This window comes from Rattus rattus, chromosome 16 (assembly GCF_011064425.1).
Source record: "Rattus rattus isolate New Zealand chromosome 16, Rrattus_CSIRO_v1, whole genome shotgun sequence".
Taxonomy (NCBI): Eukaryota; Metazoa; Chordata; class Mammalia; order Rodentia; family Muridae; genus Rattus; species Rattus rattus.
Genome location: NC_046169.1, coordinates 22,843,560 through 22,870,620, shown reverse-complemented (window position 1 = coordinate 22,870,620; position 27,061 = coordinate 22,843,560). Strand labels below are relative to the sequence as shown.

At 45.5% G+C, this 27,061-nt stretch overlaps 1 protein-coding gene across 1 annotated transcript in view; it reads right to left on the bottom strand.

Annotated features, from left to right (window-relative positions):
* Galnt17 (polypeptide N-acetylgalactosaminyltransferase 17) overlaps positions 1-27,061 on the bottom strand; it is a 447,965-nt gene that overhangs the window by 226,782 nt on the left and 194,122 nt on the right. Inside the window, 1 exon segment of the mRNA XM_032886477.1 lies at positions 7,965-8,131. Within this exon segment, the coding sequence (XP_032742368.1) occupies positions 7,965-8,131 (167 nt within the window).

Here is a 27,061-nt window from a genome sequence, read left to right as displayed (position 1 = left end):
TAGGTGTGGTGATGTACACGTGTCCCAGCAAGCAGGGGGGTAGAGATAGGAGATCAAGTGTTCCAGGCCAGACTAGGATTCATAGTGAGAACTCTCAAAAACAACAGAAACAAACTGATCCAAATATATTTGCTGTTCCTGTAATCCCAGCCCTTGAGAGACTGGGGGATCCCTAAGAGTTTGAGGGCTCTTACTGGCTTGTTCCTCATGGCTGGCTGAGTCTGTTTTCCCATCCAGGACCACCCATCGTGGGCTGCCCCTGCCCCAGTCAATCATTCATTAAGAAAATGCCTTACAGATTTGCTGATAGGCCAATCTTATGGAGGTGTTTTCTCAATTAAGATACTCTCTTCCCAGATATGTCTAGGTTTGTGTTAAGTTAGCACAAACCAAGGGGCTCATGTGTGCATGCACACACATAAAACAGGAAAAATGAAAGAAAAAAAACCCCTAAATTATGATGGGGTCAGTCTTCTGGATGGAACCTGACCAGGTTCTTCCTCATTGCATTCAAAGCTCTAGGAAAAAAAATGATTATCCATGTTTCCAGAGAGGAAGAAGAAAAGGTTTGAAAAGCATGTAAAAAAAGATCAGGGATTGGAAGGTCTTTGATTCTTCTTGAAGCAAAATAAAACAAAACAAAACCCAGCAGAATGAAAACAGCAGAGCAAACCACCAACATTTTTAAAAGAAAGTGACATTTAACTCCACCATCCATCATACAGAAGACAGGGAGGAGGTCATCTTTAGACCTGATCTCAAATGATTATCTCTACCTTGAAGTCTTTTCTCGGGATCCCCTAGATGCGGTGCTTTACCTGCATAAAGGCACCAGCTAAGAAAAAGAGAGGCATAGGGGTGAAGTATCAGAGAGGAGGCAGGAAAGTACAAGAAGGATGAGGGAAGGGGCTCTGATGGACAGCGGTGCACAGATCAGCTCTGCAGCGGGGCACTGAGACTTCAGGCAGACACACTAAGGTGTCACCTTTTTAAGCATTCTCCTCTAGATCTCTCTGCCACGACCCCAGCCTCACTGGGGGATTCTAGGTAGGTGCTCTACCACTAAGCCACGCCCCCAACCCCTTACTGGGGGATTCTAGGCAGATGCTCTACCACTAAGCCACGCCCCCAACCCCTCACTGGGGGATTCTAGGCAGGTACTCTACCACTGAGCCATGCCCCCAGCCACTCACTGGGGGATTCTAGGCAGGGACTCTACCTCTGAGCCACATCCCCAGCCCCTCATTGGGGGATTCTTGTCAGGGCTCTACCACTGAGCCACGCCCCAGCCCCCCCCCTGGGGGATTCTAGGCAGGAGCTCTACCACTGAGCCACGCCCCCAGCCCCTCCCTGGGGGATTCTAGGCAGGGGCTCTACCGTTGAGCCACGCCCCCAGCCTCTTACTGGGGGATTCTAGTCAGGGGCTCTACCACTGAGCCACACCCCCAGCCCCTCACTGGGGGATTCTAGGCAGGTGCTCTACCACTGAGCCACGCCCCCAGCCCCTCACTGGCGGATTCTAGGCAGGGGCTCTACCGCTGAGCCACGCCCCCAGCTCCTGACTGGGGATTCTAGGCAGGTGCTCTATTACTCCAGCCCCTCACTGGGGAAGATTCTACTGTTTAGCTATGTTCCAAGATCTTTTGTACCTCACAAAAATTTTGAGATTATGTTGCCCAGGCTGATCTTAAAATCAGCATGTAATATATTCAAGAATTGAACTTGTGAGTCTCCTGCCTCTGCTCCTCTTAGTCTTCCCTAGGCCCGTTCCTAGGTCTCCTTCCCTAGGCCTGACTAATGAATGCTTAAAGTGGAATCAGAATGGTGTGGAGTTACCAAGAGAACTATTTCCAGGAAGAAACCACATGGCCACATGCTGTGAGTCCAGAGGAATGGAAACTGGGTCCACCGAAGAGAAAGTATTGACTGGTTTTACTTGAATGATTTGGTGTGACGTCTAAGTACCAAGAATTGTACACTACTAGAACCTAACATATCACAAATATGGGCTAACATAGTCTGTCAATTTCTCTAAAAGATAAACAAAGCCATTGAAGGATAATACTCACCATCAATGTGCAACCTGAAATGTACAATATGAAAAATGACCTCACTAAAAAGTAAAACATTCCGGGCTGTAGAGATAGCTCACTGGGTAAAAGCATCCTCTGAGTTCCAGCCCTGGGAGACACATGGTGGGAGGAGAGGACCAGTTTCTATACATTTCCCTCTGACTTGAAAATGCATGCTCTCATGCGTGCAGTGCCACCGCCCCTCTCCCATCAAATAAAATTAAACAAAAATTTAAATTAGAGTTGGAGAGGCGACTCCTCAGCAGTGATGCACACTGGTTACTCGTTCAGAAGATTGGAGTTCAAGTCTCTGAACTGACATGGTGGCTCACAACCATCTGTAACTCTAGCCCATGGGGATCTGACACCCTCTTCTGGCCTCTGAGGTACCGCATATTTGCACAGATGTATATGCAGGGAAAAGACCCATAGTCATAAAGTAAACGAATGGTCCCACCCTATTCCCTTACTGCCTGAGACCAGGGGATAACATAACCTCAGGATGGACCATTCAGACCCCTGAAACCAGGGGATAACCCTTAACCATTCCAACTTCCTTAGAAGAGATCCATAAATCTCTTTAGAATGATGTCTATATTCACTTTGATAGGAAAAACAAAAGTGATTGTATTTTATGTCTCAAGAACAAAAACAGATTATTAACTTGTTTGCACGATCAGATCTTAACTACATAAAGCTTACTCTTAAAAGGCAGAAAGTGTAAATGAACACGTCTTTGGTTAACGTCTGCAGCATTTGTTTTTCCAATTATATTTGCTTTTTGATATGTTCACAGTATCCTACAAAGAATGGGCATCACTTTTAATATCAGAAATCAATTATTAGTCTGGAAAAGAAAGGGTATTTTCATTTTTCATTTTCATTTTGGACAGCAGTTAAATTGCATTAACATCATGAATCTTCAAGAACCAAATGTGAGATGAAAAACAAATGCTTTTAAGATAAAGATAGCATTCTGCTGTAGTAGTGAATATAGAAGGCACATGGATACAAAAAAAAAGGATGAGAAGCAAAAATCAAACACCACTAAGAAGTGAAGAAGAGGAAGAAGGAGGAGGAGGAGGAGGAGGAGGAGAAGAGGAAGAGGAAGGGAAGAAGAAGAGGAGGAGAGGAGGAGGAGGAGGAGGAGGAGGAGGGGGAGGAGGGAAGAGGAAGAGGAGGAAGAGGAAGGAAGAGGAGGAAGAAGAAGGAAGAAGAGGAAGAAGAGGAAGAGGAAGAGGAGGAAGAGGAGGAGGAGGAAGAGGAGGAAGAGGAGGAAGAGGAGAGGAAGAGGAAGAAGAGGAAGAAGAGGAGGAGGGAGAGAAGGAAGAAGAAGAAGAAGTAGTAGCCGTCATTGTAGAAGATTTGAAACCATCATTATCTCAGAGACTTAAGATATATGCAACTCAGTCTACTTAAGTATACACATAATTGATGTTGAGATGAAATTTAGAACTGTCATTATTATATAGTGTGTGGGGTCATTAATATAAGGTATTTACATAAGCATAAATATGAAGAATGTCTTGGTAAAACAAAGACAACAGGGAGGGCACGGAATTCTGTAAATCAGAAAGTGTAGACTGAACAAAAGTGTGGAGAGTAGAGGCCAGAAATGATAAGAAAGGTGGGCTTTGTGGCTACTTCATCATGGAACTGTGGGTAGATGTCTGCTCTCTAGGGCCTCTAGTTCTTCTACGTGTTATCAACAGCCACACTATACATGACATCTGCCTACCCTTCCACAGCTCTACCAGGCTCTACCACCTCATGGGGTGTCCTAGTTTCATTTCCCATTGACTGACAAGAGCAACTTAGGTGAGAAAGGGTCACTCACTATTTCAGGACCCAGCTCATCACTGTGCAGAAACCAAGGCAGGAGGTTGAAGCATCACATCGTAATCAGGAGCAGGCAGAATGTGGGCATGCTAGTACTCAGCTCACCGGATCTTCTGTTACACAGCCCAGAGCCGGAATGCTGGTGCTCACAATGCAAGGGTCTTCCCACATTGATTAAACCAATCAAGATATACTCCTCCTGTGTTGGCTAGTCTTAGGTACACTTGACACACAAACTAGAGTTAGATAGAAACTTGAGAAAATGCTTTTGTAAGATCCAGTTGTAAGGTATTTTCTTAATTAGTGATTGATGAGGGAGGGCCCAGTCCATTGTGGGTGGTGCCATCCCTAGGTTGGTGGTCCTGGGTTTTATAAGAAAGCAGGCTGAGCAAGCCATGGGAAGCAAGCCAGGAAGCAGCATCCTTCTATGCCCTCTGCATTAGCTGCTGCCTCCAGGTTCCTACCCTGTTTGAGTTCCTGTCCTGACTTCCTTTGATGATGAACAATATGGAAGTGTGAGGCAAATAAAACCATTTCCTCTCCCACTCCTGAATAGCCCTGCTATTAAGGTTGCAGTCTCCCATGATTGCTGGCTTTCTCAGGAGGACTTCCCTGTCTTTGCCTGTCTTTGTCTGGAGAGTGTCCCTGAACACAGGTGGTTGGCCTTGTCTGAAAAGTGACCTTGTACAGAGTTCTCTGCAAAGTTGCATAAATCCCTTTCTGGCTTCCCAATTGCATGATAATTAGGTACTGCATTAAAACCAATCAGACCTTCCTGCCCACTTGATGCTATGACCAATCAGCCCTTTCCACCTGTACCGCTAAAAAAAATCCCTTCTATACTCTATCCCTGGAACAATAAAGTAGACTTGTCTCATGGCAGCAGTCTCTGGAAATCTTTTAATCATACTCACGGCCTTCTGAATCCTGCTCTTTGTCCTAGTAGGCTGGTAGTCAACAGCCTCCAAGGAGAAGGGAGGGCCCATCCAACTTGCTTTTTTGGTCATGGTGTTTCTTTGCAGTCAAACACCCCCTAGACCTATCCACAGTCCAATGTCATCTAGACAATCCCTCGATGAGACTCTCAGGTGACTCTAGATTGTGTCCAGTTGACATTTAAAAGTAACCATCAATCTGCATTTGACTCACTGAGGGATGGGTACCATCCATACGCTGTAAACCCCAACCCCCACCACGGTCCAGCTGTACAAGATACAATGGGTTCATATGTTAATGCTTGCTGTGGTGGGCAGTGAGGTACACAGAAGGAAGCCAAGCAAAGGCTATTAGGGAAGTAATAGGTTGGGCACTGGAGGACAATTGGGACATCAGCCAGAAAATGGGAGAGGATGTGAAAGCAGAGGTTTCCTGTTGGGGGAGGATGTTCTACTGAAACATGAGGTCTGCAGTGAACATACAAGGGGGCCACAGAGAAAGAACAAGACTAGGGAAAGAGTTTGCTAGAAAATTCCAAGCTTCCCAGGAACTGATAGGATCTCTTCCTCCTAAGATCATGGTCAGTCTTAGAAGGAGCTGTGGCTAACAAAGAAGTGCAGAATAGAGGAGAGGAGCCAGGGGGATGCAGATGTGGCTCAGTTGGTAGAGCGCCTGCCTAGCACGCACGAAGCCTTGGGTTCTAGCCCCACCACACAGAAACTGGTTATACTGACGAGTGTCTGCTATTCCAAGACTTGGGAGGTAGAAGCAGGTGAATCAGGAGTTCAAGGTCATCCTCAACTACATAGCAAGTTTGAGGCCAGCCTGGGGCTATGTAAGACCTTGTCAAGGAAGGTAGGAAGGAAGGTAGGAAGGAAGGTAGGAAGGAAGGTGGGAAAGAAGGAAGGAAGGAAGGAAGGAAGAAGAAAGAAAAAAAGGGAATGGATAAAGAACAAAAAATAGTAGTATTAAAATCTAGTCAGTGGTTAATCCTTATACATTGGATGATAGTCCACAGAAGACAGATTACTGGGCCCAAGAACATTGTCACCAAGTCTTCGGGGATTAATCAGGGCTTCCAGAGAGTCAAGGGAAACTTGACTACTTCTAAGCTGATCCAAACCCGATCTCTGGGAGATCAGGCTACAAAAAAAAGAGTCATCTGAACTCACCTTCTTCCTAACCTGAAACCACCTTGTGGGTTAATTTTTCTGCTCAGAGCAAGAGGCTTAGGCAATTCCTAATCCTATGGATACTTTTAAGATTAGTCTCCTGGATCTTTAGCAAGCTCGCTCTGCTGCGATTGTCCTGTCTGACCAGAGCTCAAAGGGGTTTCTCCCAGTGGTGAGCATGGTGAATTTGTACATTGTGAGCAGATACAAGAGCACAATCCTCACTATCTACCTCCACACACAAATGTACTTTTTTTCTGACATTCGTTTTATAATGGCCCTGCAACACTTGCTTGCTTTCTACTTTAGCTGACCTCTTATTTCTAGGTGTGCCGAATTCAAAAGACCAACTAACATGGCTCGTTTTCACCTGCCATCATTTTGGGTTCAGTGGCCAGTGTGGGGATTCTAATATAATGTGTGTTCTGAACGTAGCATGTCTGTCTGTCTGTTCAGGTCAAAGTTCAAAGTTGGGCATCTTCTTTAATCAATCTCCACCTTTACATTTTGAGCCTCTTACTGACTCGGTATAGCAAACATTTTCTTTTTAAAATTTATGTCTTGGAAAACACAGTGGAGACAGTAGTAAAAGGCAGAGGGGGAAGAAAACAGACTTTCCTTTTGGTGTTCTTTGGATAATATGAAAAGGTAAAGTAACAGGTCTTAGCTGAGGAATTTACTCTTGTTTGCTTTGTAATTAAGTTCTCACCATGTAGCCTAGACTGGGCAAGAACTTGCTGCATAGCCCAGTCTAGCCCCAAATACATGCTCCTCCTCCCTCAACATCCCAAGTGCTAGAATTTAGGTGTGGGCCATCATCATTGACTCTACTAACTTTACTTATACACTTATTGAATTTTGCATGTATATGTATGCATGTCAAGGCCATAGAACAATTTCAGGTCTCATTCCTCAGGAACTGTCCACTTTTCTTTTTGAGAAAGTGGCCTGGAGTATACCAATTAGATGAGGCTGGATAGCTAATGAGCCCCAGGGATCTGCCCGTTTCTTCTTTTCCAGGGCCTGTATCATAAGCACATGTCAGCATGTCTCACACCTGGCTTTTGAAAAACATGGGTTCTAGCCAGGCATAGTGGTACATGACTTTAATCCCAGTAGCCTTTAATCCCAGCACTAGAGAGGCAGAAGCAGAAGGATCTCAGAATTCAAGGCCAGCCTAGTCTACAGATTGAGTTCTAGGACAGCCAGGGCTACACAGAGATTCTGTCTCAAAAAAAGTGTGTGTGTGTGTGTGTGTGTGTGTGTGTGTGTGTGTGTGTGTGTGTGGTTGGAAACTCTGAGGAATCAAAATCAGATCTTCATGCTTGCTGGGAAGGCATTTTACCTACTGCATATCTACCCAGTAATTTTACAAGAGCCTGTTACAATATCATCTTTTGATGCTGTGATACACCACCTTGGTCAAAAACAATTTAGGAAAGGGAACAGTTTATTCGGCTCATAATTCAAGGTCAACGTCCATCTCCATGGGGGCAGTCAAGAGGCAATCATCTACTCACATTATACCCACAGTAAAGAGTAGAAACAGATGGGTCCTTCCTTGATAGTTGTCATTTGACTTTCTCCTGGCTTATATAGTTCAGGATCCCCTTCTTAGGGAATGATGCCACCCACAATGGGCTGGACTCTCCTGATCAACTAACAATCTAAGCAATCCTTCATAAATTGCCCCATGGGTCAACCTGATTAAGATAATAGACTCTCTTCCTGGGTGTGATTCTAAGTTGTTGTACCAAGCAGACAGTTAAAACTGATCTGACACAGATCCCTAGAGGACTGGAATAGTAATAAACCAGTGTCTGCCAAGACCCTCCCCTTTCTCCAATAGGCTCCAGGGAGCCAGAGATGCTGACACCCGTGTGGTTCCTTTAGGAACAGCAGCAGAATTCCTCGAGTCCTGCAAGCAGGCTGTCTTCTCCCATACCTTCATCGCTGTTGTCATCCACCAGGATAATCTCCTTCAGCAGGTGTGTGGGCGTGTGATTGACGGCGCTGTGGACTGACCGCAGTATCACTGACAGGGCCTCGTTCACGAAGATGAAGATGATGGATATCTGGGGTAACTCCTTGGAGTATTTGAGCTCCTTACACCTGGGGAAGGGAGAACAGGAAGGCTATCAGAGGAAGTGAGGTGACAGAGGAGGGGCTTGAGAGATGGCTCAGAGATTAAGGGCACTGCTCTTGCTGAGGGCCCTACGTTTGTGCCCAACACCACATGGAGCAGCTCCCAAGTGCTTGCAACTCCAGTACAAGGAACTCTGACGTCATCTCTTAGTTTCCACAGGTACCTGCACATACATACACTCAGATGCACAAACATATACATATAAATCTTTAAGAAAAAATGAAAGAAAAAGAAAGCATACAAGTTGTGGCTACACACAGAGACTAGCCATATCGACAACATTTCTCACTAGATTTTGACAAGGCAAGGATTCATCATCCGCCCTCGGCTCTCCATCTTTCTCTCTCATTCTTTATTTAAGACAAGGCTTCTGGCATCCGAGGCTAACCTCAAACTCCCTGGGTGGCTGAGGATAACTTTGCCCTTTTAGATCCTCCTCCTGTCTTCATTCCTAAGGATCTGATTACAGATGTATACCACCACGGCCAGATTATATGTTGTTGGGGCACTACAAAGGCTTGGTGTGGGCTAGGAAGTACTCTTCCAACGGTTCTATGTATGTGCCCAGCCTTCCTCTAGTGTTTCTTCACTAGGTGTTTTATTGTGAAATAAACCTAAGTGATAAAGCATTAAAAGAATCCAGCCTACTTCACCCAAATTGATCATCCCAAAGGTGGAAAACCCACTTTTGGACATACATCCACCTGTACCCACCTGTATCACCTCCCCGCTTCAATGATCTTAGGGTTGCAATCTGAAAGGTCCCTATAGTCTAATGGCCTGAGAGGTTTATTAGAAAACCAACTTGCAGCTGGGAAGGTGGCTCAGTTGAGAGTCTTTGCTGTGCAAGCATTGGGGACCCAGCGTCAACCTCCAGAACCCGTATAGGAAAAATATTGTGTGGTAGCACATGCTTGTAACCCCAGGGCTGGGGAGGCAGAGATAGGCAGATCCTTGGACTTCTTTAGCTATTCAAACTACCTAGTTGGTGAGTCCCAGCAAGTAAGAAATGATGTATAAAGCAAAAATGAAAAGACAAGGTTAGAGCTGGGGAGATCTTACAGCATAAGCATGAGGAGGAGAGTTTGGATGGCTAGAATCTATTTAAATGCACACTGGGGCTGCAAGTCCATCTGGAATTCCAGGCTTAGAGGGCAAAGATAGAGTCCCCAGAACAAGCTGGCTACAGAGACTAGCCATATCGACAAGCTCTGGGTTTGATTGAGAGTCCCTGCCTGAGGAAATAAGGTGGAAGAGTGATGGAGGAGGATTCCTGACATCAATCTCAGGCCTCCCTAGGTATGCTCACACATGTACACCTACTCACCCACGAACCCACACATACCTGAATAATGTGCACACATCCAAGTACAACTTACATCCAAAAGTAAAACATAAAGGGACCGGAAATGATGGCACTGGCTGCTCTTAAAGAAGAGCCAGGTTTGATCCCCAGCACCTCCATGTCGGTTCAGAACTGTCTGTAACTCCAGTTCCAGGGGATCTGGCACCCTCTTGGGTCTCCATGAGAGTCAGGCTCACATGTGGTACTTACACACATACATGCAGACAAAACACCTACTCGCATAATAAAGATTTAAAACTTAAATATGGAAATAAAATAAAACTAGAGAGATATAACCTGAGAACTGATACCTGAGCATCTATTTGCCCATGTGTGTACACACATACACATACACACACATGCACGCACGCACGCACGCATGCACGCGTGCACACACTTATGCATGCACAAAGGGGTACAAAGATCTAACTCCTCTTGTCTCTGTGATATTGCACGGTGCATAGAAGGAAGCCTGAAGGAACTAAGAAAGGAAATAGGATGAGGAGAGGGAATAGGAGGAACATGCTAGGGAGGGAGGGAGGGAGAGAGGGAGGGAGGGGAGGAGAGATGTGTCTTTTTTTTTTTTTTATGCTGAACAGCTTGGGTTGTGTCAGGCCCTATGAATCACACCAGCAATTTTCAAAAGAAAATAAAGTTTTGTTACGATATCCATGCCTGCCTCCTGAGGAGACTGCTCAGGGAATTCATGGATCACACAGCCTTGTTTTTGCTATGGCCCTGTCAATTCACTCTTCGGGGATGCGGGAGACAGAAGAATGGCCATCGGTAGACTCCTGAGCTATTGGTAGGGGTCGTCTCACTGACTGGGTAGTGATCCGAGGAATGATGGCATCTGAGCAGGTCTCTCAGGACTCGTTCTTGCATTCTTCTTAGCTCTTGAGAGTCTGGCAGCTGCTTCCCTGTAGCCCATTACTCACCGTACTAAAGATGGGGAATGAGGCTACACGCAGCTTATACTCAGCTACCCCAAATGAATAACCTCTTTGGTCCTGTTTGATTTTATTTTTCCTATATATTAATCTTGATACAGAGTCTCGGGTCACCCAAGTTGGCCAACGTTGACCTTGAACGTTTAATCTTCCTGTCTCCGTCCAATTAGAGGTGTGCATGGCCACACCCAGTTTGTGTGGCGCTGGGAACGGGACCCTGGGCCCTTGCACATGCTTTGACAAGCTCTCTACTAACTGAGCCTCTTCCCCAGTGCTGGTCTGTTATTTTAACAGCCTTTCATTTTTGTAGGCAAGAAGGGAAGCTCAACCTTTCTCTGGACTCACTGTCATCTCTACCCATGAGCAGTGGAGTCTGGTGGTGCTCCAAGATGCTGTTTGTGCTCAAACTTGGGTGTCAGCTTGGTCGGATTGGGAATCACCTAAGAGACATTCTGCTGGGCACGCTCTTTCATAGAGTGGGCTCCACCTTCCACAGCAGCTCAGATAGAGAGGAAAGTATTAGTGCTTGCCTTCGTTCACTCCTGGATATTGAGTTGGGATACTGTTGCTGCTGACAGTCATCTCTCACTAAGGTCAGCTTCTTCAGCCTTCTAAAGTGCCTCTCCAGGAACCACCCAGGCCTTTACCATTCATTCAGATTACTGAGGCATCCAGTGTCATGGACTGAGCAGCTACCGTGTTCCTGACCTCTTTAGGATGAAGACAGCCATTGTCGATATATTCATTCTATCAGTTCTGCTCTTCTGGAGCAGTGGTTCACGGCCTTCCTAAAGTTGTGACATTTTAATACAGTTCCTCATGTTGAGGTCACCCCCCGACCATAAAATTATGTTTTTCATTGTCACTTCATAACTAAGTTCGCTGCTGTTATGCATCATAGAACAAATATCTATGTTTTGTCATGGTCTTAGGTGACTCCTGTGAAAGGGTTATTCGACCCTTAGGTTGAGAACCACTACTGTAGCTCCTTTCCCCCAAGGGATCAATTCAAGCTAAACTATACTGTGGGGCAGGCAGCTAGAGAGAGAACTTGCCCTTTCTTCATAAAATAAAGCCTGCACAACCACACGTCTCCTTCCTCGTCAGCCTCCCAAACTATAAAGCCAGCTATATAGTGTGCAAAGCTATACCTCTACCCCCAATCCTTTGTTTTCCTGAGGCATGGTGTGCTAGATAGTTTTAACTGTCAACCGGATGCAACCTAGAATCATCTGGGAAGGGTCTCAAAGAGGAACGATCTAGATCATGTTGTCTTGAAGATGAGTCTGTGGGAGACTGTCATTATTAGTTGATGAAGGAAGTCCCATCCCACTGTGGGTGGTACCATTCCCTAGGTAGGGATTCCCAGACAATATAAGAGAGGAGAATGCCAGCAGACATAAGCAAATAAGCAAGCAAAGATTCATGTGTTTATTCTAATTGCTCTTGACGGTGAATGTGATGCCTTAGCTTCCTGCCTTCACTTCCGTAAAGCATTGGAAGTGTAAAGGAAACAACCCTTTGGTCAGCAGGTTTTATCACAGCCACAGAAAGGAAACTAGAATACATGGCCTCGCGATGCAGCCTAAACTAGGTTGGCACTTGCTAGGTAGCTCAGGCTGGCCTTGACCTCATGACCCTTCTGCCTGTAAAATTACACAAGTCAAAAGCTCCATGTAAAGTTAATGCATTGTTAGGAAGATCCTGCCTACTTGGTGCATAGAAAATTAGGAGGGTAAAAGAACTGATGTTAGAGCTAAGACCCTTGCATCAGGAGTAGACAATGTATCGCCTAAACATCAAACACCTCAGAATCTATCGTGGAGTGTGTTAGGTATCCCTTCTACCAACACAGTCTCAGATCTGGTCCCCAAAACAATGTCCTTGCTTTGGATAACTAGTCAGTAACTAAGAAATAGTCCTTTACGTAAACAGAGATGGTGGCAGGGACAGGATATGCGTTTGTTACTTTTTTTATTGCTGTCGTAAAACTTCATGATCAAGGCAACTTAGAATAAAAAGAAGAGTTTATTTTAAGCTTGTGGGTGTAGAGGATTAGAGTTCCTGATGGCACATAAGAGGTAGCAGGTGGAAGGTAGTTGGAGGGGCAAGTGGAGAGAGCTCACATCTGGAACCAAAAAGCAGTAAGCATTGAGGGCTGGAAAGGGCATGAGCCTTTTGAAAACTCAAAGCCTGCCCGCAGTGACATCCTGCTTCTAAGAATGCCATACCTCCAGAACCTCCCCCAAATAGCTATCTACTGGTGATCGAATAGTCAAAGGCCAGAGAATTATGGGAGACGTTGAGTTCAAATCATCAGAGAATCTTAAGGCACAGAAAGAATCTAAGAATCTAAGAGACTGAATATGTACAGGAGTGCAATGAAATTTCTGTGCAGGAAATGGCTATTTTGGCTATTTTGGTCATGAACTCATAGCTGTGATTCCTTGCATGGGAGAGGCCCCCAAGACCCTACTCCTCCCTGGGAATCTACAGACAGTCAATGGTTGCTGGGAGAGTGGTGTAGACACTGGTAGGTTCCTTGTGGCCCTATTAATAACCAATTAATTAATTAATCAACAACACACAATAGCTCATTAATTAATGCTTGTTAATTAAATGAGTATAATTATTCATGCACACGGAGCAGACTAATTAAAACTGACGGGGTCACAAAAATAAGGCAAAATAAACAAAAAAGACATAAAAATAAGACATGGATTTTTTTTTTTTTTTTTTTGGAAAGAAAAGGCTCAGTGGGAATGAGAGTAAAATAAGAGATGGTAACGGGGTGCCTTGATCAAAGTACATTATGCACGTGTATGAAATTATCACACAACAGTACCAATGAAGGACTTCGTGACTTAGGCTTCTGAAGCAGTGAGCTGTCATTGATGCTGTCCTTCCAGTCTGTGGTCCTGAGATGTGAGCATCAACTCGGGGTAACCAACATCATCCCCTCCCCCTCTTCACAACCAAATGGACTGGGTTGATTTGACACCGAAGAGGCTCAGACAGTTACTTCACGGATGGAGACTTAGAGACGGAACCACCTGAGTTCTCCAGAGAGAACCACGGTAGCAATGGAAGAAAATAGAAATGTCTGTTGGGTTTTGAGTTTCTTATCACAAGACAGAAGAAGTTCTGGAGGCAAATGGTGGCCTTGCTTCACAACATCAGGATGTGCACTTAAACATGGGTACGATGGCAATTTAACCAGAGGGGGGAAAACTAAATCAAGGGGGATGTGTTGGCACAATTCCACACTTTGGAGACAGAGGCAGGAGGACTGCTGCAAGTTCAAGGCCACTCTGGGCTACACAGTAAATTCAAGTCCATCCAGAGCTACATAGTGAGACCCTGTCCTATATAAAGCTAAAAAAGAAAGAAAAAGAAATAAACCTGTATACCTCTCTCTCTCTCTCTCTCTCCCTCCCTCCCTCCCTCCCTCCCTCTTTGTCTTTCCATCTCTGTCTCTACCTTCTCCTTCCCCTTCTCTTTATTTCTCTCCATCTCTGATCTCTTGCTCTCTCCTTTCCTCTTTTTCTCCACCCGTCTCTCCATCTCTCATCTCCTCTATGTTCCTGCCTGTCTTCTCCATCTCTCTATCCCCTTCTCCTGCCATTTAGTTCTCTTTCTCTCCATCTCTCATCTTTCTATATCCCTCTGTCTTTTTCTCCATCTGTCTTTCCATTTCTCATCTCTTTCATGCCATGTGTCCCTCCATCTACCTTTATCTCTCTCCCTCTTTTTTTTTTTTTTTTTTTTTTCGAGCTGGGGACTGAACCCAGGGCCTTGCACTTGCTAGGCAAGCGCTCTACCACTGAGCTAAATCCCCAACCCCCTCTTTTCTTTTTTCTCCATCTCTCTCCACTTCTTTCTCTTCTTCCTTCTCTCTTCCATTACCCATACACACACACATGCATGTATACACCACACACACACACACACACACACACACATGCACACACACACAGAGCCACTCTGTGACTCTGTGTGTCATACACATACACACACACAGATACATGTATACACTATACAAACACACACATTGACACTCTGTGACTCTGTGTCATACACACACACATACACACACACACACGCATTTATATACACCACGCACACACATACAAACACACACATTACCACTCTGTGACTCTGTGTGTCATACAGACACACACACACACACACACACACACACACACACACACACACACACTCCCTCTTGCCCACCTTCTTCTGGGGAGCTATGCCTAATACACTGCTCTTTACTTTGGGAGACAGGTTTGCAATGATTGAAGCATCTTACCTCATGAAGCATCATCACTTTGATCCTTCTTTTTAGTCTGAGCCTTGGAGTCTCTGACTCACCCTGAGGAATACTCAGAACTACCTTATTAGGAATAGTGGTGTGGGAGTACGATTATCTCCAAGCTCCCCTGGCCTTTGCTGGTCTGCTCTGCGATGCCAGAAATGCTGTATTCTAATACTTCCAGCTCTAGCCATCAGAGTCTCCTTCCTTACCAATTCCTTCTCCTTGCTTCCCCGGGACCCTTTTACACCTCCAGTTCCTGGGCTGTTCTGGTTTTCCCTCTGTCTGTTAGCCTTTCCCTGATGTGTCAGTCACTTCACTGCTGTGCTGACATACCTAACAAAAGGCAACCTACAGATAAAGGGTTTATTTTAATCATGCTTTGCTGGTATATGCCATCATGATCAAAAAGGCATGGTGGGAGAGTCAGGAGATAGATGATCAATTGCACCCTCATCCAGAAAGCAGAGAGAAATGATTGCTGCCATTTAGGATGGATATTTCTACCCAAGTAACCTACCTAAACCCTCCCTCACAGTCATGCTTAGAGGTGGGGAGGGCATGGCAGCAGGGGGATTTGAGTAGTGTGAGGATTAGTTTTAATTATCAACTCAACATTACCCAGAACACCTGGGAAGAGACCTCAATGTGGGATTGCTCAGATAAGGTTGGGCTGTGGGCATGTCTGTTGGGGATTGCCTTGAATGTCTTAATTGACTTGGATAGATTCAGTCCACTGTGGGCAGCACCATTCCCTATGGTGGGGTCCTGAACTGTATAAAATGAAGGAGCATGAGTCGAGTAGTAGGTACGCATGTATTTGTTTCTTTGTGTTCTAGACTATGGATATGATGTGACTAGGTGCTCTTGACTTTCCTACAATGATGATGGTCAGTGACCTGGAATTGTGAGTTAAAATGAACTCCTTTTTTGTTTATTGTTTTTTGTTTGTTTGTTTGGTTTTGTTTTGTTTTGGTTTTTGGTTTTTTTGTTTGTTTTTTTAATCACACAACAGGAATAAAATTAGAATGAAGGCTCTGACTTAATAAGTGGATTTGTTTCTTGATGGATTCATGACACAGTGGCCTTATGGGGAGGTGGTGAGAGGTGGAGGGTGGAGCTTAGAGGAAGTAGGTTACTGGGGTTCCTAGGAGCCATATCTTATCTTGCCTCCTTCCTCCACTCTCTATTTCTACTTCCAACCTGCTGTGATGAGAGGGGTGGTTGACACCCTGTAAGCTCTAGCTGATGGTCTGATAAAAACCAGAAGCCCAAATAAATCCTTCCTCCTTAAGGTTCTTCTTGTTAGATGTTGGTTATAGTACGAAGATGAACCCAACACAGCACCCAGGCTGAGGCCCAACTCTTTTCTCCAACCCCATATTTCCTTCCCATGTGGCCCCTATAAATGTGCATATATCCCACACCTGGTAATGTTGTCCCTTCCATGCACACAAACTCTCTGCCTATCTAACTGCTCCTCTACCCTTAAGCACTGGCTCCTGGCAGTGTTCCTAGACCTCTACCCTGATGCCCAATGCCTCTCCTTGGCTGTTTTCTGTCCTTTCACAAGTCCTATTTTCTCCCTCTCCACGGCAACTGCTAGTCTTGTTTCCTTTTGCTTTCCCAGAACCTCATGCGGAAACCCGGGAGAGAAACGGTAACTGAATTCACACGTGAAACTCCCCCTACCTCCTGTATTTACCCTGGGTGCTATTCGTTCATATGATCAAAGGTATCGCTTATTTTCCACCACAGTTACGATGTGGGTGACAGCTCTTCCGTGCTTAAAAGACATCTCCAGCACAACCAGGCTTCTGTCTCTCCTGATTTACTAATCAGGGCTCAAATGCTGCACACTGCCTGGGTCAAGTACATCCTGCAGCCTGGTGCTCCAGTTACACTTATCCCCCTTCATCATGGTCTGCCTGAAGTTGAGGAGAATGGTGTCATTTTTAGCAACAGCAGACCTTGCAAAATGAGATGAGGGGTGGAATAACACAGATCCAGGTGGCCCGTCTCTTGGAGCTCTCATTACTGGGGGATGGGGAGTGCGCACTTTGCTGGGTTGTTTAATTTCCTCTGTTGAGCTCTGTGGTTCCTATCAGAAGAGCCAGCCACATACCTCATTAGCTTGGCCTTCTGATAAACTGGCTACTCTAGCACTGGAGTTCCCTGAGTCTGTCCTATTCATCTTGGTGATGTCCTTCTTAGCCATGGAGATTCAGCCCACTCCATCACATGAATGCTTGCTTATCTTGGGGTCCACGGAACCCCAGAGAAACTCCAGAAATTAAATGTAGGTGAATCTCCCCCCACTCCGGGGAGGGAATCTGTTCCATTAGTTAGCTCGACACAGGAGCATGCTGGGAGGGGTTGAACCAGGGCCACGTTGCTAAGAGAATACCTCTGTGGATGTGCAGCCCCCACCTCGGGATCACACAAAGTCCTGTGTTGTTCCTTTCAGCCTGGTTCCTACAAACATTTATTCTGGAATATTCCCCTAAGGTGATTTTATTCTTGGATGGATCACTTCCTGCCTGCATGGCTACCTAGGAAGGGTTTTTTTCTCCCTCTGAGTCACAGGGAGTTGCTTTTCCAAAGGTAGAACAGTCAGGTTTAGCCAAAAAATCCAGGAGTCCCTACTCTCCTTAGCCATGTTAAGGTATAGTAGGAAGTTTTGGTACAGGCTAACCCTCTGCCCCTCTATGGGCAGAATGACTTCCTTCCTTCCTTCCTTCCTTCCTTCCTTCCTTCCTTCCTTCCTTCCTTTTTGATAGAAGATTGTCGATTCACCTTTAACCTGATTTCTGACCATAGTTGATGGTCGTATACACACATTCTTTGTCTGAAAGAGAATGGGGGGACACATAGACACATAGGGGTACGGGGGTACCCTTCAGAACCTCAGCTTAGTAGATGATTTCATCTGGGTCTGATACCACTGGTTTTATTGTATTTTAGAAAAAAAAAAAGAAAGAGAAGAAAACCCCTAGAGTTTTATTAAGCAATGGCCCAGGAATAGAATCTGTAAAAATAATTAAGAGTAAATTAATGCAGACAGTTTTAGGTCAGAGCTAAGAAAATCTCCACACTTCTCAGCAAGGGCGACGCCCCTAACGTTACTGGGAGGCAGCTAATCAGTTACCTTTTGCAGCCCAGTGGAAGGAGAGGGGTTGGCCCTGCCGCTGTGGAGGGCTGGAGGGACATTAAGAAATGGTGCAACCTGGGACGAATAAATAGCCTTGTTTAAGGTCCAGCTGACTTCACACTTGGGAAGCAGACTTCTTTCTAGAAACCGAAGGCCGTACCACGAAACTCTCTCTCCTCAGTGAAACTCTGCCCCTTTCTCCTTCACTCTGGAGCAATCCAAATTGCTCTAAAGGTTTTGCTGTTTCATTGTTTGGGTTGGTTTTGGTTTCAGTTGCCTGGGGAACCCTGGGTTCTACCCCATCACTGCATGAAGTGCGCATAGTGCTGCACGGTGCCTATCAAAAGTCTCGAGGCAGAGGCAGGAGAATCAGAGTTCAAGGTAGTTCTCGTTTACACAGTGGCTTCTGAGAGATTAAATAGAACCAAGAGATAAGAAACAGATGGCTCTCAGAGAATCTATGCCAAAGGATTACAAAACAAACCAAAAGAGAGAATATATCAGTCAATGGTGCCAGGACTCAAGTCTCTATTTACCCTCTGAATGCACTGCAAGATTAATTTTATTTCTAAGAAGCTAAGTTTAGAATTCCAAATATAAGAAACACGAGTATCTACAGATCCTGGATGTCAAAGAATTTCCAAGGTGAAACACAGTAGGTTAACAATAACACAGACTCTGGGGATGGAGAGATCACTTAGTGGTTAAGAGCAAGGTCTGTTCTTCGAAGGGACCTGGGTTCAATTCCCAGCACCCATCATACGGCAGCTCACAACTGTCTGTAACTCCAGTCCCAAGGTATCTGACACTCAATACCCATAAAGTTAAACAGTTTTTTTTTTAAAAAATAGTAACACAGACTCGTGTCCCTCAGAAGAAAAATGAAGATATGACAAACTGCAAATAAAAACTAATTTACAGCAATAGATGAACAGAAAACTACTGTACATCATTTAACAATGAAAGTAAAAAAGCTTAACTAAGACCAGAGACATGGCGTAGTTTGTTAACATGACCTGATGTGCTCACAGAGAAACCATGTAGAGTTTCCACAGTAAGTAGATTACAATTACTTATGACTCCAGCTACCAGTGCCCTCTTCTACCTCTGTGGGCACTATAATCACAGGCACGTGCGCACACACACACACACATACTCACACACACACACACACTGGACCACCTCAGGAACTGGTTCTCGCTTCCATCGTTACACAGGTTCCAGAGATTGAACTCAGGTTGCCAGGTTGGCTCAACCGGCACATACGCCCTCCGAGCATCTCACTGGCCCAGCAATCACTGGCTTACGGCAGCCTGCAGGTTCTAGGAAATAAGGGACATCGGCCCAACTGATACCTTGGGCACAGATGTTGGATCAGCTGCCCAACTAATGTTTATGAAATACATTGGTAAAGAAACCATACTGAATTTGCTGGTGGTGAGGGTGGTGGTGGTGGTGGTATGTGGTGTGTGTGTGTGTGTGTGTGTGTGTGTGTGTGTGTTCCTGCAAGCAGGAGCACAGATACATGTGTACATGCATGTGGAGTCGAAGGATAGCCTCAAGGGTCATTCCTTTAGGGGACGTCCACTTTTTTTTTTTTTTTAAAGACACAGTCGCTCACTAATGTAGAAGTAGCCAAGTAGGCGAGGCTGGTTGGACAGGGAACCCCAAGGACTCTCCTGACCCCACCTCTTCAGCACTGGGATGGCAAGCATGAACCTCCACACCAGACTCTTTCTGGAATGGGCTCTGGGGATAGAACTCAGGTCCTCATGAAGGCAAGCTAGGCGCTCTCTCAGCTGAGCTTCTTTCTGGCCCTAGACTGGATCTTCCAAAAAGACCCACAGGTCAACGATCAGACAAGAGCCCATGGCCAACAGGAAACACAGAGTGAGCCAGGAACCACAGAGAGACTAATGGGCTAAAGCCCCTAGATCTACCCCTAGTGGCCTCTGTCTGTCAGGCACCATCCCTGAAGTTTCTAGAACCTCACAAAATAGCGCTGCACCAACTGAAGAGCAAACATTTAAAACACAAGCCTGTGAGACGTTTCCTATTCAAACCACAGCATGGGACCCATCAGTCAAGGACAGAAAGCTCGAAAACTTTTGAGCTAAAATAAACCCTTCTCTTTATAAGTCAGTTTGCCTCGGGTCTTTTGTCACAGCGATGGAAAATTGATGAATACACTTTTCTGGTGGCCTGTGCCCGCAGTGGGTTGCGGAGCATTTAGTTTGGGGATGCCAAGGATATAATGAGGAAGCTATAATTGTAGGAAAACAAAATCCCCTCCAGGGTACCTGTTATGCCTGGTTGAAGATGCCACCTCAGATCACCGGGGAAGAATCTCCTCCTCCCGGGGATGGTGACTTTATTTAATTCCAAATATTTTTCATCCCGCTGGCTTTACCAATGGAAAGAAACAAATCACAGGAAACTGCACAGATCTGCTATGCCTCAATTCTGATGACAGATGGAGGATGACGTCCTGCCCTTGATTCTAACACAGATAACGCATCGGTTTAGAAACCCTGTTCCTTCCTTTTTAACAGACCAAAGGACACCCGCGTCTGTATCACCCACAAACATGAGCGTCACCCTCACATTTGAAAGGCTAAGCAGCATCTGTCATAGACCTACAAGGTGTTGAAGACACAGAATTAAAGACAAAAATCCGCATGTGACTGGGCATACGTGAGGGCCTTGGCACCTTGTGAACAACCTTGGCCATGTATGGATACCAGTTTTTACCTGGCACTTTGTTTTTAAAAATTAGATTTAATTTTATGTGTATGTATGTGTGTGTGTGTGTGTGTGCTGGGGTGTCGTATGGACATGTGAGTGCCCTAGAAGACAGAAGAGGATCTCAGAACACCTCTACCTTTGGTTACAAGTGTATATGTGCTGCTGTATGTGGATGCAAATAACCAAGCACAGGTCTTCTGCAAGAGCAGCAGGCACTCTTAATCACTGCGCCATCTCTGTGGCCCAGTGTCTCCTGCTCATTGCCATGTATGGGAGCTTAGCAGGACCACAAGCTTCGAGAGAGTCTCTTGTCTCGATTTCCCTTCTTTCCATAGATCAGGGATCACAGAAATGCACCACCATGTACCAACTCTATGTGGGTACTGGGGATTTGAACTCACCCTTGTGCAGCAAGTCCTTTGCTCGCTGAGCCCTATTCCTGGCCTCAGAATTTTTTTTCTCTCTTTACTATCTCCTCCTAGAGAGACTCACAGTTCCATAAGAGAAAAGAAATGTGTGCATCACGATTAAGACAACAGAAGATAAATGCTGTGCAGAAGGTTTATTCAAGAGGCCCTCGAAGCTCATTTCAGTTTGGGAGAGATGGATGGGGACCCGGGAAAGTTTGACACGGGAGATAAAATGTGACCCAGACTGACATATCAGTAGGCAACTTGCAGGGGCTGGCTTACAATGGGAGAGCTGGGAGAAGCGGGAAGGGTCTGTCTCCACAGACGAGGAGAGCAGCCTTGAGCAAAAGCGAGGCAGAAAATGTACAGAATCTCACCAAGAAAGGAGTGTTTCAGAGACTGATCGGGACAAGGAGAAGAAATAGGACCTTGGGCAGGCAAGATGGCTCAGTGGGTAAAGGTGCTTGCCACCAAGACCGATAGCTTGGGTTCGATCCCTAATACCTACATGTCAGAAGAGGAGAACTGATTCCCATTGGCTGACCTTTGACTTCCACATGTGCTCACACATGCACACACACATAAACAGCAGCGGCAGCAATAACAACAAACCCTTTCACATACATACACGTACACATTGAAAAGAAAAGCTGTCAACCTCTGAGCTATCTGTACAACCCCAATAAGTAGAGCTCGGAGGAGTCCCCACCGGGTACCCATCCCTAGTACATAATTCCCCTGTTGTTGCTTCTCCGTGCTTACGGAGCCTTTCTGCCCAGTCTACCAGGAAGTGAGATTAAAGGAAGGAAGCATGGCGGCCTCTCCACCGTGCTTTCACTTCTGCCTCTTGACTGTCTTCCTAAGGTGTTTGATTAAGTGTGTGCTTCATGGGTGCTGTGTCACAGGTGATGGCCAAGGGACTCCCAGGGAAAGCATTTTACCCAAATGTCTACAAAAACCCTTAAAATGTTCTCTTGTGCCAGCTCATCTGAGTGCACTTGCAGAAGAAAGACACTATTTCCCAGAATGCTATGCCACCTTCTGCATTCCAGACATTCAAAACGGCTTTGGGGGTGAGGAGAGTATGGAGGAGGTGCAGTGGTTAGTGTTTGCTGCAGAAGAATAAGGACTTGAGTTCAGATGCCAGGTAGCCACTTAAAAAGTGAGACGTGACAGTGCATTCCTGTATACAGAGACCTAGGGAGCAAAGACAGCTACATCCTGGGTGGCTGAGGGGGGGGGGTCTCATTTGCCAGCCATCCTAGCTTAATCTTTAAGCCTTAGGCTCACTGGTGCATGACTTTAATCCCAGCATTTGGGAGGCAGAGGCTAGCAGATATCTGTGAGTTTGAGGCCAGTCTGGCCTACAGAGTGAGTTCCAGGGAAGCCTGGGCTACATGGAAATCTTGTCTCAAAAACCCAAAAAGAAAAGAAAAGAAAAGAAGTAAAGGAAAAGAAGGGAAAGGGAAGAAGATGCATAACCGTTGAAAAAGATAATCCATGCTGATCTCTGATTTCCATATGTGCGTGTGTGTGCGCACGTGCACACACACACATACACATACACACACACAGACACCTACACATACACATATACATGCCTACACACACATACATACACACACATGCACACACACATGTATGCACACACACAGACACACACACACAGACACAAACAAATGTATACACACACATGCATACACACACTCGTGCACACACACACACACACACACACACATACCCTATTCCTCTCATACCCAGAGACCTTGTGAGAGAAGGTCTGGGCAGAGCCACAGGGGACATATTTATTGGTTAGAGCAATTAAGCTTCTGAAGTGGAAGGTGGAGTCAGATACTTCCCCTAAGTTACTTAGAATGAGAGACAACTACATCACATAACAACAAACCCCCAAATGTTAGGAGCCAAGGAAGACAAACCACAACAAATAGTGTTGAAGCCTGAGTTCGAATCTCGGGTCTGTCACTTTTGAGCTATTGATTTATTTTACTACAGTGAGGGAAGACAAACAGAAGGAAGAAATCAGAGAAGGGAGGATAATTCAAGCTGAAGGGAAGACAGTGGCCCCAACACACACACACACACACACACACACACACACACACACACACACACACTAAAAAACAAATAAAATAACAAACAGCCTTCACTCTACCAAGTTTCAAAGTTGTCCAGCATGGCAGCCTTAGCTACTGGTCTCTTTAATATAACCAGGGCATATTTGGAAAACATTACTCAGTTTTGAGGGCAAGGGTCTTCACTCATAATCACTATTGTATTTATCTCCTGGGTCAACTTGGGCTTTATCCGTGCTCCCAAAACACTAGTTCCTAAGCAAATTAACATGTTAGAAAGAGAGCCTTTATTAAGGGATTGATTGACCAGATCAGATTGACCTTTGGAAATATCTATAGAGGATTGTGTTATTAATTGATGCTAGAAGGCCCAGCCCATTTGGGGCAGCATCATTCCCTAGGCAAACAATCCTGGGCTCTATAAGAAAGTTAGCTATGTTGCATATGTAGCAGAATATGGCCTTGTTGGGCACCAATGGGAGGAGAAGCCCTTGGTTCTGCCAAGGCTGGACTCCCCCAGTGTAGGGGAATGTCAGGGTGGGGAGGTGGGAAGGGGGTAGGTGGGGATGGGTAACACCCTTATAGAAGAAGGGAGAGGGGGATGGGATAGGAAGCTTATGGATGGGAAACTGGGAAAGGGAATTAACATTTGAAATGTAAATAAAAAATAACCAATTAAAAAAAAAAGAAAGAAAGTTAGCTGTGCATGAGTCTGAGAACCAGGTAACAGAGTTTCTCTCATGGTTTTTGCTTTGTATTTCTCCATTGACTGACTGCCCTGGCTTCCCTCAATGACAGACTGTGACCAGAAAGTATAAACCAAATAACTTTTCCCTCCCCTACATTGCTTTGGTTAGAGTGTTTTATCATAGCAACAGGAAGAAAAAATTAAGAGACATGGACGGAAAGTTGGAAAGCAGCTATTTCAGAGTTGGAAAAGGGAGATGACATATGGCCAACACTCATCCGACGACAAACAACTGAGATACAGTCCTTAGGACCTACGTTTTTCCTTTTAAGGGCTACACATTGGCCGTATTTCCAATGAGTTTTAGCAGAAAGGGCTAAGTAGAAATATACATGAATAGATGTTTTCCTGTGATGCCTTAGCCAAGAGAAATAATAGTAAATTCACCTCTTTACCGTAAAAGGAGTCAAGAGAGTCTTCCTGAGTCCTGTAACTGTATGTACGCCTGCTATGCTTCCCAGGCCTAAACACAAGCTCCAAGGGAACGAAATGGGATCAGTGAATTTCTTTGTTAATCTTGATATTTGCAGGAAGCAAATGAAGCACAGAGCTTTGCAAATCACCAGCTTTAATCTTTAGAATTACTTAGGCTGCCGTTGAGGGAAGCTTCGTGTTCTGGGGAGATGTGTACGCAGCGGGCACAAACGTTCTAATTGCTGTTAAGTACATTTGCTGTAACGTGGTTGGGGGGTGGAAATGGAGTCATCAAATCGCTTGAGCATGAACACACGTACTCACGGGCATAATGTAAGTTTGTACACAGAAGCACTCACTCGGCGGAAGTGTGTAAGCACAAAGTCAAAAACAATCTTCTGTCTCAGAAAAACCATATTCTCTCTCTCCCCCTCCCTCCCTCTCTCTCTCTCTGTCTCTCTGCTTGCCTCTGTCTCTGTCTCTCTGTCTGTCTCTGTGTCTCTGTGTCTCTGTGTCTCTGTCTGTCTCTCTGTGTCTCTGTGTCTCTGTGTCTCTGTCTCTCTGTCTCTCTGTCTCTCTGTCTCTCTCTGTGTCTCTGTGTCTCTGTCTCTCTCTCTGTGTCTCTGTCTCTTTGTCTCTCTCTCTCTTTCTCTGTGTGTGTGTGTGTGTGTGTGTGTGTGTGTGTGTGTTAAGAGTGCTTCTGGTAGGGGCTCGAGACCCCATATGTACAACAATGCCAAGCAACCAGAGCTTCTAGGACTAAGCCACTACCTAAAGACTATTCATGGACTAACCCTGGACTCTGACCTCATAGGTAGCAATGAATATCCTAGTAAGAGCACCAGTGGAAGGGGAAGCCCTGGGTCCTGCTAAGACTGAACCCCCAGTGAACTAGTCTGTCGGGGGGAGGGCAGCAATGGGGGGAGGGTGGGGAGGGGAACACCCATAAGGAAGGGGGGAGGGAGGGGGATGTTTGCCCAGAAACCGGGAAAGGGAATAACACTCGAAATGTAAATAAGAAATATTCAAGTTAATAAAAAAAAAAAAGAAAAAAAAAAGAAAAAAAAAAAAGGGCTTCTGGTAACATGTATTGTGTCAAGGTATCCAGGACCTGCAGTGAAGTGAGGTGGGAGTGAAGGGGTGGGAGAAGGTCTGGTGGGAGCTTGGCCTCACAGAAATTTTGTTCTACCAAGGGAACAACCAGGTCATGGGCTTCTGCACTGGTCTTGAAGACCCCACATTCCCAAAGCCTGTCTTAGTCTCTCTCCCTCTCCTCAAACCTTTAGTGTGTCTACCACATAGCAGCTTCTTAAGATTGGAGGATGAGCATAAAGAGGAGAGAAGCCAAAGAGAGAAAGGTTCGGGGCAGCCTATGAGTTTAAAAAAGTAGTGTTGATGGTCTCTAGTGACTGATTCCCCAAGGGCTCCATGTGGATCAAGCTCACGGCCTTCTAATTTTTAACTCTCAGATTCAAGACTCGTGTGTGTGTGTGTGTGTGTGTGTGTGTGTGTGTGTGTGTGTGTGTGTTCCTGTATGCGTGGGGACACATAGGTACCATTAGAGCCATTGTGTGGCTCCTCCGTTTCCACCTTTCTTCAGACAAGCATCTTATTGTTCACCATTATGGATGCCAGGCTACCTGGCCATGAACTGTCAGAAATTCTCCTGTCTCTCCTGGCCCTCTGCCATGCATATACACTCCATGGTGGACGGGAGGAAGGCCAGAGGACGCCCCATGGGAGTTGCTTTTCACCTTCCACCACTGTAAGGCAGGGCCTCCCTTGTTTTTGCTGCTGTGCTGTGTATTCCAGGGCACCTGGCCTGAAAGCGTCCACGGGATTCTTCTGATTCTGCTTCCCACCTCCCTGTAGGAGGTCTGTGATTACAAATATGCACCCGGCCAGTGATGGTAGCTCATGCCCTTAATCCCAGTACTCAGGAGGCGGAGGCAGGCAGATCTCTGAGTTCGAGGCCAGCCTGGTCTACAGAGTAAGTTACCCAGGACTACACAGAGAAATCCTGTCACAAAAAATGGAAGGAAGGAGGGAAGGAAGGAGGGAAGGAAGGAGGGAAGGAAGGAGGGAAGGAAGGAGGAAGGAAGGAAGGAAGGGGAAGGAAGGAAGGAAGGAAGGAAGGAGGGAAGGAAGGGAGTAAATGCACCATCATATCTAAACTTTTGTGAGTTTTAGAGATCAAACTCTATTCATCATGCTTATGTGTTAAGTGCCTTACCCACTACATGGCTCCTAATTTAATTTTTGAGACAGAATCTCATGTAGCCCAGGCATGCCTAAAACCCATCTTCTTGCCTCAACCTTCTAACTACAGGGAATTTAGGCTTATACATTGTAATTTTTTTCATTTGTGTGTGTGTGTGTGTGTGTGTGTGTATGTATGTATGTATCTACACATATATTTTCATGTTTTTGGTACTCAGGCCAGTTGATCTCAGAATTCCTACTCTCCATTCAGAGACTGGAATTACAAGCAGTTGACACACTCAGCCAGCATTTATAGGGGTTCTGGGAATCTGAACTCTACTACTCATGCCTGTACCACCAAGTCATCTCCCCAGCTCTGTATTATAATTTTAAATGTGCTTCAAGTTATGATATATTCGACTCCCAGTGGCTCATTGAAATGTGACCCCATAAGTTGAGGAGGACCAAGACACTGCTAAAACCACAACTGATCTTTTGGTTAAGTGTGAATAATTCACTTGGCCTC